Source organism: Eutrigla gurnardus (genome assembly GCF_963514095.1).
Source record: "Eutrigla gurnardus genome assembly, chromosome: 22".
Taxonomy (NCBI): Eukaryota; Metazoa; Chordata; class Actinopteri; order Perciformes; family Triglidae; genus Eutrigla; species Eutrigla gurnardus.
This window is the reverse complement of record NC_139933.1, coordinates 4,174,085-4,185,931: the sequence shown is the minus strand read 5'-3', so window position 1 is coordinate 4,185,931 and position 11,847 is coordinate 4,174,085. Positions and strand designations below refer to the sequence as shown.

The following is an 11,847-nucleotide window of genomic DNA, read 5'->3' as shown; positions in this document are numbered from 1 at the left end:
AGATTATTTCTTTTTTTGTTACGACAATATATGCAGAAATAGACTGGCAATGTCAATGTGGACACCAATACTAGTAAATCTAGTGATCGTGTGACATCTAGTGGTTGGGTTTAGTATTGCATCGTTCCTACAATTTATTTTCCATACAGCAACTTCAGTCCCGCTTTCCAACATTAAATCTATGTGTATAAAAATGCAACATTCAAAGTTAAAAAAGAGAAAAATATGGATAAAAATAACTTTAACCAGGGTTTCCACTCTAAATCAAATGTCAGATTCCCCGACTAAAAAGCTGAATCTCCAAGACCTAGAATGAACCTAAAAACGGGCTGCCTTTGTGTCGAGCAACAAAAAACAGCCACAGTATTTGAAACCCGTTCATTTGTGAGCTTTAAGTACAAACTACTACTTAAGTTAAGTTTTCACTGCTTGAACAGCACACATCGATCGTGTAATTTACTGTTCAAAGTGGTAAATTGGCCCTGAAAAACCAAGTAACCATAACAACCACTCATGAAACAAGGGAAACTCAGTAGAGAAAAATGCAGCATGTCGCTAACTTTCTCTGTCTGGAAAATACTTTTTCAAATTGAGTCATTAAATATAAAGCCTTTTACATATAAAACTTTAATCCAGTAAATGCATACTTATAGTATTACAGCAGTGGCACCTCAGGTCATTCAAGTCCAGGGTGAACAATGACTAATGAATGACGCATTATTAGGGTGATATTATTATTAAATAGAGGAAACACTACGTTATGTTGGCCCCTTGCTGACCCCAATACCATGAAATCAGTCAGATCCTTCAAGGAAATGTTTTTTCATCCATACGAGTGTAACTTCTGCCTCATGTGGGACACAGATCTCAGAGAGGAAGATGAGGAAAAGTCCTGCAGGTTTCCACTGACTCCTCTCTGGCTGAAGACCTGCTGTTCACGGAGATCTCCAGAAATGTCCATCAAAACAAATCCTTCTTGGCCGCCGCAAGAACACCTGGGAAACCAGGTCCCAGTCCAGTGCGGTCACTTTCAGACCATGTCCACCAGTTTAAACTTACCCTCCTGTTTGACTGGCAGGACGTTGATGAAGGTCTTGTAGAGCACAGATCCTTTCGGCAGCTTGGTGATGACCTGAGTGGCCTCGGGGCTGCGTGGCGGTGGCACGTAAACCTCCTTGGTGAACCTGACGTAGCCGTCCTCCAAAGCGAAGAGCGTCTTGTTGGTTCCCACCCCCACCTGCGGGACGGGAAGAGCCACAATGAGAATGTGCATGTTTCGCCCTCCATCAGAGGAAGATGATCGGAGACAGAGGAAGAGACTCACATGTGCTCCTGGGTGATACCTCAACTGCCTCTGTGTTGCCAGGATGTTCCCGGCATGGACAAAATTACCTTGGGACCAAATGAAAAGACATGTCAGACCGCATTAACTCCTTTCCTTGTCATCATTAATAATAATATCCTTACCATCCTGTTTCTTGAAGCCGTATCTTCGACCGGGGCTTTTCCCGCCCACGTTCTTACTGCTGCCTCCAGCCTTCTTAGACGCAAACCTCACAGAGTCCAGCAGAGAGGTCTGGCCAGGTACCAGCAGACCAGGTACCAGCAGACCTGGGACCAGCAGCACAAAGACATTCATGTTATACCCACAGATTGTATATAAGTGGGCGTAGTAACCATGACGTCATCCACGTTCGACACTTTCACCCCATAAAGACTTTTAAATATATTACCACCTTGAGTTGGTGCGTCACGTGTATCAAACTGACCATACTCAATCATTTCCTATACAATATCATATTGATAAGCCTTAAATCATTACAAAAAATACTCAATCACTTCCTATAACTTATAATTTAGATTAAATAATTACAAAAAAGATGATTTAGGAAGAACAATATCATGTTAGGTGTCCATGACATTTAGTGCTACTTTGCAGATAGAAAAGCTAGCCCAGCAAGCTAGCTAAGTTAGCACGTAACACAAATTAAACGTTGTACAAATGTTAACAGATATTCAACGAGTTGCCGAGAAAACATTCGTCTATTTATCGGTTCGCACGAGCATTTTTTAAAAACGTGTTAAGAATATCTAAACCTGTAATTTTAGATATTTGGTACCTGCTCTGGACTTGAGCATCAAGGACGCCAGCGCAGCCATCTTGAATGATGTCACTCACCGGCGTCTTTTGCGTATATGCGTCACATCCGGATATTCGCGCTGCATTCAGGCTCTCCTAGAAAACTTGGTAAAGCATCCTTAGTTGTAGCTAATTCTCATAAAATCTAACGCCAATTATATATTTATAATACTACACTACTAAAAACAATATTTTGGATCCATAAGACTCATAATATGCCATTTTTAAGTACAGAGGTATATTGTACACGGTTAATTTGAACAAATATCATGTTTGTGTGCGAACGGAAGTTTAGGCTGGTTGTATACACGTGAATGCAGCATTACTTTGCAACCCGGGAAATCAAATGCAAAAAGAAAAAAGCACAACTTCACTCCGTGCTGTGTGTTGATCTTAATAAACAAGTTAGTCCTAGTTAGTGCAAGTACTTAGCTTAGCATCCTACATCTCAAGTAACAAGTAACATCCGTGTGCTGGATCGCATAGAAAGTGAGTATGCAAAGCGACAAGCTAATCTTTCGCAACGTCTCTTTCAAATGTATCGTTTTTAAAAAAACGATACATTTAAAAAAAAAGTAATTGATTTCTTATCGGCTTATCTGGTCCTGTCGGTAAATCTTATAATAATAATAATAGTAATATTGACTGTAGTTGGTGCTGCTTATTCTCAATAACACAGCGGTGGACTGCGCCGATTATAAAAGCTACAATTGTATGAAAACAAGTTCTGCATGGTGGATTATCTGTACGCCGATTTGAGTAAAATATCGATAATAACTGTGTATTTAAGTTTATGATCAGGCAGATAATAAATAATTTTGACAAAACCAAATTGACTAGTTTTCTGAATGAGGTTCTGCGGCTCAGCCTGCTCCTTGCTGATCCTGTGCTAATTCTCATCTCCAGTGACGTTTGCTTGGATATAACTGAACATGGGCAGCTACAGCGACTCCTCCAGTGATCCCGATGAGGAGCTTCCTGTGTTCGACTTCCTCCAGCCGGGTCGAAAGAAAGAGAACCCGGTCCACTTGGATGGCTCTGATCCAGGAGAGGCAGCCACCTCCTCCTCAGTGAAGGGCAGTGCCGACCCACATACAAGAGCAGCTGATGTGCTGATGATCAGTAGCGATTCTGATGACGATGCACCTTATGTCCCTTTGGCACAGAGACTCAAACAGAGACAAGGCAATGCGATTAGAGCCTTCTCCTCCCTCAGTAATGGGAAAGATGCTGAGCAAAGTTCGCCAGGTGAGGCGGCGGCGGCGGCGGCTTTCCCTCAGCTGCCTCCTGCCGACACCTCTCCTGCCAAGAGGAAACGTGCCAAGCGGACAGCGGAGGAGATCCAGACCTCCAGGGAGGATGCTGTGAGGAGGAAGCAGGCCAGGGAGGGACCGCAGAAGGCCAAGGAGGTGCTCAGGCAGGAACAAGAGAGGCAGAAAGCGGAGAGGAAAGCTCTGGCTGAGGCTGCCAAGGCCTTGAGGCCGGAGGAGTGTATCAAGCACATGGTGGTGGCTGTGGACCCAGGTACTCGGAGAACCAAATCCCTCTGAAGTCAGTCATGTACATTTATTGAGGGGTATTTTATAGTGCAAATAAAGCCCCATGTTCTTATTGCCTTGTGCTTTGAAGGCCATTATTCCAGCTTTGTTGTGGACACGATTGTGCATCCTTAGCTCTCTTACAGCTGGAAGGAGGCGGGATTCTGCTGGCGGCGGTGAAGGATCTGGGCTGTAGCTGCGCCATAGAGAAACAGCCCCTCCCACGCAGCGTCAGCTGGATGAGGAGGGCTCCCTGTGCACAGGTGATAACGCACGCCCACACATTATTTCCCCTTTGCTGCGTTACAGCCAAGTTGACAAATGAGGGCACGGTTGAGAATGAGAAGCGGCTTTACGAGCGCTCATTTCTAGTGAATATAGCTGTGAGTGATGGAGGGCTGTCTGTGTATCTGCAGCCAGACGCCGGAGAGTGTGAACCAGAGGCCCACGTTGTGATGCACATGACCGTCGATGACTTCATCACTCTGATCCACGGCTACATTCAGGTTGGTGCTGCTGCACGGAGCGGCGGACCCTGAGATGAATGAACCTGCTGTTTTAGTGGTTGTTTATGCAGGACGGTGTTTTGTGGGTGTATCTAATGCAGGAGGAGAGGCATGGCAGGTCCGAGTCTGGTCCGAGTCTGACGTCCTGGGTCCAGGAGCAGCAGAGGCGTCACCCCAGTAAGATCCTCAGCCTGGCGGTCGTCGACCTGGAGAAATACTTCAGGTATGGAAGCAGAGCATCGGCTTCAAGTCATCCTTTGATCTGTGAAATGTCAGAAAATAATGAATAATTCCCCGCGAGCCTAATGTGACATCTTTTATCGTCTTGGTTTTGGCCTTCCAACAGTTCAAAATTCAAATTAAGTTTGAAATGAGCAGCAGAACCTCACGTTGGTGATTTATTTGTGAAGATTGTGAATACATTTTCTCTTTATCAATAACTTGATCCAGTACGGTTGCCGCTCTGCTGCTCGTGCTCATCAGATCCAAATATGGTCACTTCCGGCACTGTAGTAATGGGATGTTTTATACAGCCCATGACTCCGCTGCTGAACTCCAGTTAATCAGTGTTTGGCTGTAGCAGAATGATCGGGTGGAGAAGGCAAAGGAAGTGTAGAAGTGTAGCACTCAATAAAATATTAAAAAGTACAAGGAATAGCACTCAGATAGCTCCTTGTAAGCTAAGCTAAACACATCCGCTGCTGCATGAAGAAGCCTGTCAGCCAACTCTGTCAGCACCGTCTGGCACCACTCTGCTGGAAACGCTACGTGTGAAGAGGGGGAAATTGGGCAAAGGGAGCTTCCCAGTGTTGTTTTTTGTTTTTTTGTCTTCAGATCCCAGAAGTCACAAAGCCAGAAGCGCTTTCGAGAGGCAGTCGCGGGGGAGGAGAAAGGGGGAGGGAAAGTGAAGAAAAGCAGGAAGAATGGTGCAGCGGAGCAGCGACCTGAGGTGTCAAGAGTTGAAGTGGAGGAGGTGGGTTGGTTTTCAGAATCCAAAAAACACACTTTGTTCAATGATTCGGTATGAAACGGATCCTATTCATTCATTAATCGCTAATGACATGTTTTTTAAAATGGGATTTTACAGCTTTATAAATGTGAAATGAATGCATTTTTGAGATATAAATGTACATTTAATGGATTGTCTGCGGTTTTAGGGCTTAAAATCCCTTCAAATGTACCCAAACAGAAAGCCAATCATTTGTAAGGGACCTCATTTAAAAATGTTTAATTTAATCCATTAATCCACACATAAATCTTGTTAATAAATCCTCGTATTTTGGGGATATAAAAATAAATGAAACCTGTTGAATATCTGAATTCTGAATAAGAACACCTTAAAAGTGGCATTGTCCTCCGATATCCCATCAGGCAGTGGTGCATCTCCAGCTCCACACGGATGTCTCCGTGCGCTTCTTGTCGACCTGGAAGGACTTCTCAGATCACATCACCATGACAACCAAAGCGGTGGCAGAAGCTCCTTTCAAGTGGGTTGATCTCAACTCTGGTTCTTTTCTGCACCGTCCAGACGGCTTTTTTCCCAACCTTCCTCTGTGTTTTCAGGCGAGAGAGGGAGAAGACGGGCTTCTCGTTCTACCTGGAGAGCGAGTGGGCGGGGGGGCAGCGGGTGGACCGAGCCGGGAAGGGGCTCCTGCAGGTGTGGAAGAGACAGATCCAACAGCTGAACCGGGTCAGTCCAGACATGGCCTCCGCCATCCTGGCAGCTTATCCCTCGCCACAGCTGCTCCAGAAGGTACGCCCACACATCGTTACACTCCGACTACAGCATACCGCTTTTCTTTCTCTCGTTATAACTATGTGTCATATTATTCCATTTTCACAAGAATATCACATATCACTTCTCTTAAACTATCATTAAAGTTTCTCAATCAACAAATCTTTGATGTTGATTGAATTAACACCTTTTTGTCTTTTTGCTAATTTATGTTTATTGGGTACAAATTCTGGCAAGCTTCGGATATTACACATATTTTTCATCAAAACATTAGAGCGTCAGAGTAAAAGGATAGTGACTCTGTATATCACGTCTATTTGGGAGTTTTTTTATTCTTTATTTTTTTTTAAAGCAAAATTAACTAAATGTACATCCCAACTATAAACTATCAGCTTTTTAAGGCAACAAAAGATTGAGGAACAGTGAGTCTCCATCTTTTTGAGTTACTGCTATTGATGGGGGCGACAGTAAAACGTATTCTAGACACCGAAAAGAAAGGCCCACCAGAAAAATACAAATCAGTTTAAGTTATATTAGAATATTGCAGAGAACTTCATATAATTCAATCAGACAACATATTTGTGACTTCCTGTATTAACTGACTTTGACCTCCCTTTAATTCTTATCCTTCCCTTTTTCCCCTTTCCTGTTTTTCTGTGGATTAAATGTTATGTATTTATTACTTTACCCCCTTTTTTAAAAACATAACTGTGTTTTTCAAAAAACAGCGTGGCTCTTATTACAAATGCATCCCGCCGGTAACACCCGCTTATTGCCTCAGGATGTAAACAAATCGTAGCCTACAGGGGAATGACTCTTTACAGGGATTTAACGTCAAGGCACCGCATTCCGGGTTGAAACATTTCATATTCAGAGACACGTTTGCAAACATGTTACAACTTTTTGTTCTTTTTGTTGATATGAAATATTTATACGCCTGCAGGCTTACAATCTGTGCAAGACGGAGCACGAGAGGATCTCCCTGCTGTCTGACCTCCTGATCCGCAGAGGAGAAGGTGTCACCTCCACGAGCCGGCGCGTCGGTCCGGAGCTGTCCAAACGCCTCTTCCTCATGATGAACTCCTGCCATCCTCACCAGACTGTGGACTCCACCCTCTGACATCTTCAAATATCAGTTTCTCTTTGTTGGACTGTGGCAGACTCTGAATTTTATACTTTATTATTATTTTTTTGTGTTATTCTTTATTTTATTTTACTAAAAAACAAATAAAGTGATACATTCTTCTACTCCTCAACGTCCCGACAGGCTAACCTCTGAACTTTCTGTGCTTTTATGCTTTCATGCAGTGGGTCAAATTGCATTAGCAAAGAAAAGGAACCCGAGCAAGAAGAGGTGAAGAGTGCCGAAAGGTTTAAATGTAACGAGGTTGTAATATCTCAAATGTGTGGGTTTAGTTTGTTATGGAGTTTCCGCCTCCAATTAGCCATAAAAACAACAACAACATCATAAAAACGTTTAAGCAGCTACAGACAGGACCAGAATACAAATATCAATAAAAATAACATAAACACTATTTAAAAAGTCTGCTTGTTAAAACGCAGTATACAAACCCAATTAAATTAGAATACACTACAATAAAATATATTTTTTTCAAGCAATTTGTTCAAACGCCTGGGGGGGTTCCGAAAGCAATCAGTCACAAGAAACCTCTGCACGGAAGCCAAATAAAATCAAAAGTATCTGACTTGACGAGAGTGCAGTTGTGGTTTTTGGTCATCTCGGTTGATCAGACCGATTTCAGATGCGAGCGTTCAGAAGGTTACCGTAACATCAGCTGTGTACGGCGACTGTGTCTAATCGGTTCTGGCATTATTGCCCCAAAGCTATTGTAACATTACATGACTCAGTAGCTTTCAGTCCATGTGGACTAGTCATGCAGGAGGAGGAGAACCCTTCTCCTGGTACTCTGAGTCCAGGTCACAGAACTTGGCAATTACAGTGAAAGATACACGGCTTCACTGAAAAAAAAAAAAGAAGCCTGGGCTTCCCATCATTTCTTGTTTGCTTTGAGGTGGAGGAGACTTCAAGATGCCAACGGGGGTTGTGTGTAAATGCCTCCTCCGTCACAGTTATTTCCCTCCGGCTCCCCCCCCCTCTGTTTGACCTCGACTCAAACGGAAGAAGGGTTTCATCTCAGGAACGGAGAGAGAGATGTAGAGCAGTGCTTCGGAGCTTCACATGTCACTGTCCGTTTATCCGAGATGAGCACATTTTCACTTCAAACAGATTCTTTTTTTCTTTTTAATGCACACATGTAAAACGTGGCATTTACGTATGGCAGCAGCAGTCATGGTCATACTCTATATATTCATTATATTCATATATTCTACCACAGCTCACTGAAAAAATAGACTCTTAAAGGAACTCTTTCATCAAATGCAAACAAAATCCAGGATATGATGTGTATGAAGTGCCCTCATTTAAAATTGATATCACCATATGCAGGATTTCATTCTCTCACCAGGGGCTAACATATATGTGTTGCTTCTCTCTCTATGTATTATGACACATCATGTAAATATCACATCACTTGTACTACATCGGGTCCCGATGGTAATCTCACCAGGTCAGACCCGGTGACATTTCAGACTACAGGCTGAACTGAAAGCTGTCAGATAAAGGCTGCAGCAGCACGAGGTTAAACACACAGAGATAAATGTCTCTTATGCATAAAGAAAATCAAATCAGTTCAATAAACCATGAAGCAATGGAGTTGATTCTAATGACAAATGGATATGCAGCAAAACACTAAATAGGATTTAAATGAGAGTCCTTGCAGAATTCAGCTGAATTATGAAATTGATGATTTATTAGGAGCTTTAGTTAGAAATGAGTATGTTGTTTGTGGTAGCTTGATTTATGAATGTATGTAGGATTGTGTACTTTAAAAGTACAATATAAACTGAAATAAGATATGTCCTAAAACAGATCCAATATGATCGATATGACCTGACTTGTTTATATTGAGCTTTAGAAGAGCATACAATATTTTCACACGTTTTCCAATTAATCCCGGAGCCTTTTGGACCCCTGAGGACCTAGAGACCCTGACCTTTAACCCCCCCTGAGGACCTGGACACCCTGGGTCACTTCCTTGCTTTGGCTGGTTTGAAATCCAACCCAGAAACCCCTGAAGATGTTTACTGAGCAAAATATGTAATTCAAAACGGACATTATCCATATGAATCATGAACAGCTTCCTGTTTCAAAGCTCTGTGTGAATGGATGTAGCAGAGAAGTGAAGACAGTCAATAATTAGATGAAGGCGTAAATGAACCTCTTCATGTTTACTGTAATCATGTTTCGACGTATGCAGCTGTTCTGTGTGAGTCATGGCGGTATTTAGTGACTAGGGGGCAGACTTGCGCCACATAGAAAAGCCGTTGGTTTAGAATAGAGTCAGGTGGGGAGGTATATCAGCATGTGTCAGGAGTTTGGAGGCTGGATAAATTATCAGACAGGCAGAAAATGTATCCTGTAAACTAAAGGACGGGGAAAGATAAATATGCGAAGATTTTGATAAATGGCTTAGATAAGTTTGGTAGGAATTCTAAATTAAGGGCGTGTCAGCTGGTGTTTTATATCTGTGTTGCTTGTCTAATATCTCAGCGTGCCTCAGTTTTTTCCATCACGGAGAGACCAGAAGAAGGGCTCACTCATGTTGGAGGCTGCAGTGTGTCGGCACGGATTAAGGTGAAACAGGTTCTTCAAGGCCGCCGTCTGGCCCACTGAAAGGCATGATCATGAAGTGTGATATCACGCCAGACTATCGAGGGGATTGGGCTGTTTGTGTGGCTGCCGAGTGAATGTGTGAATCTACTAACCTGAAAAGGAAAATGTGTGTAACCTCTATCTTGTCATCTTCTGAATAAATGAACTCCCTCCCCCTGCCATGCTCAGGCCGAAACATAAGCTTAGCTGCTTGACAGTTCAGGCATTTATACGGATTATATTCCTAATCTTTAGTCTAAAGTATCCCTCATGGAAGTAAAACGCCACAAGGATTTTTCTATTGAGCCTCAGATGCAAGTCAAATAACACGCTTGCACTAAAGCCCATCTCCCATTGGCCCCTATTAAGATCCACTAACATCTGGCTTTTGTCTTCAGCAGGAAATTATGAATCTTCAGCTCCGATCTGCAGTAATGGAAACATGACACCTGGGTGGAACCATTTAAGAAATAAACATTGTAATCGGTTCGTGTACTACGGGTTTGAAGCCTCAAGTTCAGCACTTTTTGCAACCAGTGAAGGAAGTGACCATATTTGGACTGTAGAGGAGCGACGGGTGGATCTGATGAACACGAGCAGATCCAGCAACCTTAATGGAAAGCGTCTTCCCCGAACTGTTCGACATTGTTTACAATATCACTGTATACATTAACATTAATATTTCCCTTAGTTGCCATGGAAACTGCCTCACATAGGTGGTGTATATGCCATATAATGTATGTAAAATTAAATTATATGACACAAAAATAAATGTGTCACTGATTGAGAGAGATATAAAGTAGTAGACTATGTGGAGGACCATATAGAGGACTATGTAGAGGACCATATAGAGGCCTATGTAGAGGACCATAGCGGACTAGATGACTATGTAGAGGTCTTCATAGAGGACCATATAGAGGACTAAGTAGAGGAGTTCATAGAGGACTATATAGAGGACCATATAGAGGTCTTCATAAAGGACCATATAGAGGACTGTGTAGAGGACTGTGTAGAGGACGTCATAGAGGACTATGTAGAGGTCTTCATAAAGGACCATATAGAGGACTGTGTAGAGGACGTCATAGAGGAATATGTAGAGGTCTTCATAAAGGACCATATGGAGGACGTCATAGAGGACTATGTAGAGGTCTTCATAAAGGACCATATAGAGGACTATGTAGAGGACCATAGCGGACTAGATGACTATGTAGAGGTCTTCATAGAGGACCATATAGAGGACTGTGTAGAAGATCATATAGAGGACTAAGTAGAGGAGTTCATAGAGGACTATATAGAGGACCATATAGAGGTCTTCATAAAGGACCATATAGAGGACTGTGTAGAGGACTGTGTAGAGGACGTCATAGAGGACTATGTAGAGGTCTTCATAAAGGACCATATAGAGGACTGTGTAGAGGACGTCATAGAGGAATATGTAGAGGTCTTCATAAAGGACCATATGGAGGACTGTGTAGAGGACGTCATAGAGGACTATGTAGAGGTCTTCATAAAGGACCATATAGAGGACTGTGTAGAGGACGTCATAGAGGAATATGTAGAGGTCTTCATAAAGGACCATATAGAGGACTGTGTAGAGGACGTCATAGAGGAATATGTAGAGGTCTTCATAAAGGACCATATGGAGGACTGTGTAGAGGACGTCATAGAGGACTATGTAGAGGTCTTCATAAAGGACCATATAGAGGACTATGTAGAGGACCATAGCGGACTAGATGACTATGTAGAGGTCTTCATAGAGGACCATATAGAGGACTGTGTAGAAGATCATATAGAGGACTAAGTAGAGGAGTTCATAGAGGACTATATAGAGGACCATATAGAGGTCTTCATAAAGGACCATATAGAGGACTGTGTAGAGGACTGTGTAGAGGACGTCATAGAGGACTATGTAGAGGTCTTCATAAAGGACCATATAGAGGACTGTGTAGAGGACGTCATAGAGGACTATGTAGAGGTCTTCATAAAGGACCATATAGAGGACTGTGTAGAGGACGTCATAGAGGACTATGTAGAGGTCTTCATAAAGGACCATATAGAGGACTATGTAGAGGACTTCATAGAGGACCATCATTTACTGCTGGATTGAAGAAGACTTGAAACTAGAGATTGAGACCATAAACTCATGTTTACAATGTTTACTGATATAATACATCCAATGAGAAGTTTTCTCATAG

General features: G+C 42.6%; 2 protein-coding genes across 3 annotated transcripts; one reads left to right on the top strand and one right to left on the bottom strand.

The window, feature by feature from the left end:
• Window positions 1–608: 608 nt before the first annotated feature.
• Window positions 609–2,182, bottom strand: mrpl27 (mitochondrial ribosomal protein L27). 2 transcript variants are annotated; one of them, XM_084039843.1, is made up of 4 exons: window positions 2,121–2,182; window positions 1,468–1,611; window positions 1,325–1,392; window positions 609–1,237 (listed from the first exon to the last, which is right to left on the bottom strand). In XM_084039843.1, exons 1-4 carry the CDS (start codon window positions 2,158–2,160, stop codon window positions 1,031–1,033), a joined length of 459 nt encoding a protein of 152 aa, XP_083895969.1. In that variant the 5' UTR covers window positions 2,161–2,182; the 3' UTR covers window positions 609–1,030. The 2 variants fall into 2 exon arrangements, with proteins under 2 accessions (XP_083895969.1, XP_083895970.1); XM_084039844.1 differs by having other exon boundaries at window positions 1,468–1,597; window positions 2,122–2,175.
• Window positions 2,183–2,481: 299 nt separating this feature from the next.
• Window positions 2,482–7,150, top strand: eme1 (essential meiotic structure-specific endonuclease 1). The gene is made up of 9 exons (XM_084040268.1): window positions 2,482–2,629; window positions 3,047–3,664; window positions 3,814–3,941; window positions 4,095–4,184; window positions 4,286–4,407; window positions 5,019–5,157; window positions 5,556–5,671; window positions 5,748–5,937; window positions 6,863–7,150. Exons 2-9 carry the CDS (start codon window positions 3,073–3,075, stop codon window positions 7,037–7,039), a joined length of 1,554 nt encoding a protein of 517 aa, XP_083896394.1. The 5' UTR covers window positions 2,482–2,629; window positions 3,047–3,072; the 3' UTR covers window positions 7,040–7,150.
• Window positions 7,151–11,847: the final 4,697 nt, after the last annotated feature.